General features: G+C 38.5%; 1 protein-coding gene across 1 annotated transcript; it reads right to left on the bottom strand.

Annotated features, from left to right (window-relative positions):
• Nucleotides 1–387: 387 nt before the first annotated feature.
• LOC108604600 (synaptotagmin-4) lies at nt 388–4014 on the bottom strand. Its single transcript, XM_017994136.2, has 5 exons — nt 3918–4014; nt 3360–3467; nt 2128–3293; nt 1242–1316; nt 388–1182 (listed from the first exon to the last, which is right to left on the bottom strand). Exons 2-5 carry the CDS (start codon nt 3400–3402, stop codon nt 1063–1065), a joined length of 1404 nt encoding a protein of 467 aa, XP_017849625.1. The 5' UTR covers nt 3403–3467; nt 3918–4014; the 3' UTR covers nt 388–1062.
• Nucleotides 4015–4260: the final 246 nt, after the last annotated feature.

The raw sequence follows: 4260 nt of genomic DNA, 5'->3' as shown, positions 1-4260 counted from the left end.
CAGTAAATTTTTGTGTTTAGTGCGTCTATACATTTGAGTGTATATTATATTAATTAATGCTTTGGTATCTGCTTTCAATTTGAGCTTTGCTTGCTGGTTGCGAGTAAATATATACCTACATTATATAGTATTTTCCATGTACAATTTTACGGCTTGTAGCTTTCGCTTCTACATATATTTATTTTATTACAGATAATCTACAATATTGTGGGCATAGTGTTTCGGACCTTGAGTTTTTGGGATTTTATCTTGTTTGTAGCGTTTGGTGCCAAAGCAATTTGCTGCGTGTTCTCTAAAGTTGTTTCAATTTAGTTCTGCTTGATATACATATATATATTATTTAAATGTATGAGTATGTTGTTATGTATGTATATTTCATTCTATATAGTATATATATAAATTTAATTATCCAGTAGCGTTCTTATCACTGTCTGGATACTCTTACATACCTTCGTAAAACACTATTTATGTATATGTATTTATATATTTATGCCATATTGGTGTCCTTTTAGTGATTGTATAATTAAAAGTATAAATACAGTAAAAATAATTGTTAGCTGCAGGACTTTACCAAACCTTGAAACTGTGGGAAATGCTTAATATCAAAAAAAAAAGTAATGCTCAGATAAAATTTAAACACGTCTTAAATTACATTTATCCCTCACATAAAATTTGAAATATGTAAAATAGCAAAAATTACTGTTTATGTATGGTTTACCTGTTGCTTACGTTTTGTTCATATACCTATTACGATATTGTCTTTATCGTACTTCTCTTACATTTACATGCATTATTATATACTAAACATTTTCTAATACATTTATATAATTTTTCATTCAACTTTTTCTTTTGCGACGTTCGTCTCAACAAAAATTTTAGCTTTTTTAAATAAATAAATTTTGAGTAAGATACCAAACGCAAATCTGTGTGTATATGTAGTTGATTACTTCATTTCAATTAAAGAGCAATCAGGACAAAAGTAAAAACAAATGATGTGATCTTTTGTGGATACGGCGCCAGCGCCGGCACGGTCTCCTCAAAATTCAATCAGCTTCCGGCAAATTACTCATTCAGCTTGTGCCACTCGGCAATTTGGCGACGGGGTGAATTGCAAACCTCATTCCAATGATTCAATGCTGTGCTGCTTGAATTGGGGCCGCCCAGTTCCAAGCGTCCAATAACCTTAAATTTGAAAACATGTTGATTAAAGTAAAACCTAAGCATTCAATAATAGGCCATACCTCATTCTTGGTCACGCGATCCCAGTCGAGTAGCATAAGCTCAAGTGAGACGCCCTCCAAAGTGGCACCAGTGCCCTGAAAATAGAAAAGCGACAAACATGCACAAAAATCATAGCAACATATTTTAAAAATTATTTTTGAGAGAATGGATTAGGCTTGTAGAAAAATGTTCTAATTATTAGGACCTCAGTTAGACTTAAGATTATCGAGGTAAAGTAACATTGGTGTTGGAGTCCTTTCTGAAACTTAAATGTATTAATGCCAACTTCATAAAATGGCAGAAAAATGAAAGGCATTGTCCAACACTGCTCGGCAAACAGCTTAACAACATATACACATAAAAGAGCTGTCTCCTGACTAACGGGTGCCAATAGGCTAAAATTTGCCACAAAAATCAACCAAAAATGTCCAAGGTGCTTTAGTAGCAAATTTTTGAATTTCCACCGGAAAATCTGTGGCAACTGCATTTTTCTCGTTATAAAAATTGCTTTTACCAATGGCAAAAGATATTTATCTGAAATTGTTCTTAAAAGTCAATGAAAAATGTTCAATGAGTTTGGCATTTTTAGATTTGGAGAGTGGCGCCGGGAAATAGTATATTGAAATCTAGAATTTTTACAAAATATAATTCATCTGGAGGCAGTTATTGATTGTCGATACGATGAAGCACATATTATCAAAGTCCTTTGCTACTAAGGTGACTAAAGCACCGACCCACTTGATCCAAATTCAGTTAACAAAAACAAAACCTAATAACTGTACGAATTTTGTTTTTGTTGGATTTTTGAAAACGTATATCGCACAAGCTAAGATCTTGCGAAAATATTATTCAACCCATTTGTCTACCCTGTTTCTTATATATATGGACTTGACGTCTCTCACTCACCTCAGCAGCTGGTATGTCAAAAGCGAAACTCTCATTAAAAACTGGACTCAACGTGCGCTTCTTGACATGTGTCTTCTTCTTGGCTATGCGCTGGCCATTGTACAGCAAGTAGATCTTCACATAGGGATCAGCCAGACCGGTAACGTCCATGCGCGGCAAATTGCGAGCCTTCAGCAATACGACAGTAAGACGACCAGCTGCTGGTTGCCAGCAGAGAGAAATAAGCAGTTCGCCACGGCCCTGGGCGCGTATCTTGAGGCTGCGTGGTTGGATTTCCTTGCTAATGGAGAGCGCCTCCTTCGATATATCTCCAATCTCAATCGATGACAGGGGGCAGACAACCTCGCCGATGACGTCATCGCGAGAATAACGATCAAAGCTAAGTATGACAAAGTGCAGGCTCATGTTCTGCAGATCGTTCATGTTCAGGCCATAAAAAGTGAAGTCCTCATCGTAAACGGGATTGCGTGTATTGCGCACAACACGAGTCTTTACCTTATGCTGTTTGTCTGGCAGCAGCTGCAGCTTCACATACGGATCCGTGGCTGGCTGTGTGCGTCCATTCATGCCCGTGGGTATGTCGCCTGTGCCGCTGGTGCCACCTTTGCATGGCAATCCACGGCATCGTATGATTGAGACCATGAGCGCATTACGTTCAGCCAGATGGCGTAGCTTGAAGTAAATTGTGCCAAGTTTGCCATACTGATCGCATACGGTTAGCTCCTTGCCATTGGTTAGAGACTCGTCCAAGGTAATGGTCACATTACCGTTGGCAATGGTCTCAACAGGCGAGTGATGATGATTAGGTTGCTTGGAGCTGTCCACAACGTTCAGCTTGCCGGAGTTTTGCTGCAGCTGTGGCTGGGATGACTCGTCTTCCTCAGTATATTTGATGGGCTGCGCCCCAATTGGTGACACCGACTTATCTTGCATCGGTGAAAGCAAGCTCATTTGCTTTCCACCTGTAGGCGATGGTGATTTTTTCAAATAATGAGGGGGCTGTCCACTCGGCGAACGAACTGCGGTCGGACGTCGTGTCGGTTGAAAGGGAAACGAGGCGTCATGCTGGCTCTGCTTTTTGTTCCGTATGCGCATCTGCTTGGCACAGATGCAAGCCACTGTGGACAGTACTGCGGCTGCCGTCAGACCTAATAGAGCGGGCACAACTGCAAAGAATAAAGATAAAGCTACTGCTTCCTACATAACCGATTAAGTAACAATGTGTTGCTCACTGGTGTCCATCATGTTAACATCTGGCATGTATTCCTCAGCCATTTTAAGTGCCTCACTGCTCGGCTTTAGCAGTTCTTCTATGTTGTGGCCTTTAACGTCGAGTCTAGCTGCATGGAATAGCAATTAGTTGTCGTGTGAAACAGACAGATACTTTGTTAGATTCTTTCTTATCACTAGGACATCTGATGCAAATCACTTTATCTCTTGCACTTTATCCTGCTTCGATTGGTTGAGCTCAAAATACACATTGTACACACATATGCCTCACTAGCATGAATCATCATAAGTCAAGCACCCACCACCCCACTAAGCTCATTTTTCTTTGGTTTTTTATTTTCTTTAAAACATATTTATTCAAATAAAATCAAATAATCAATATTTTCCACCTCTCAATTGAAATTGATTTACTTAAGTAATGATATGTATTGCATTTATTAATGATACTTTATCTTTTTTATTTTGTAGATGTTTTCATAACATTTAATTCGTGAGCATATGTATGTGTATATTTAATCTCAAACTGACTCCCTTAAACAATTTTAAAAGCTATTGCTTACTTGCTTGCTTGCCTATTGTTATTTTTAAAATAAATTTACAACGTTTATAGACTATTCGCGTTTAGTAAAATTTTCGTTACAACGCAGTTTCGCACAAGTTCCACTCTATTTTGTCTTTCAATTGACGACCCTGCAAATCGTTAAAACAGCGTCGGCGCTTTAAACTCACTCGTTACTCACTGTGTGGGCAGTTTAGCGAGAGCTTTTTAAAAACGTTACTTGGCACTCTGGTGGTTAAAATAGACTGTGACGTATTTACAAGCAGCTTCTACGGGGTGGGTATGCGCTCAAGCGCCCCAAGAATATGAAAAGTAAAAGATTTATTATTAGGGCTTCTGAAAAT

The sequence above is a fragment of the Drosophila busckii genome, unplaced genomic scaffold, assembly GCF_011750605.1.
Source record: "Drosophila busckii strain San Diego stock center, stock number 13000-0081.31 unplaced genomic scaffold, ASM1175060v1 hic_scaffold_55, whole genome shotgun sequence".
Lineage (NCBI taxonomy): Eukaryota > Metazoa > Arthropoda > Insecta > Diptera > Drosophilidae > Drosophila > Drosophila busckii.
Note: the sequence above shows the minus strand (reverse complement) of the source record. Positions and strands in the feature narration are given on the sequence as shown.

Excerpts from the sequence above, each read along its gene's own strand:
- LOC108604600 (XM_017994136.2), bottom strand. The coding sequence starts at position 3,402 with ATGGCTGAGGAATACATGCCAGATGTTAACATGATGGACACCA. Across the intron at positions 1,317-2,127 it reads TTGACATACCAGCTGCTGAG|GGCACTGGTGCCACTTTGGA; the intron begins GTGAGTGAGAGA and ends TTCTATTTTCAG. Across the intron at positions 1,183-1,241 it reads ATCGCGTGACCAAGAATGAG|GTTATTGGACGCTTGGAACT; the intron begins GTATGGCCTATT and ends TTCAAATTTAAG.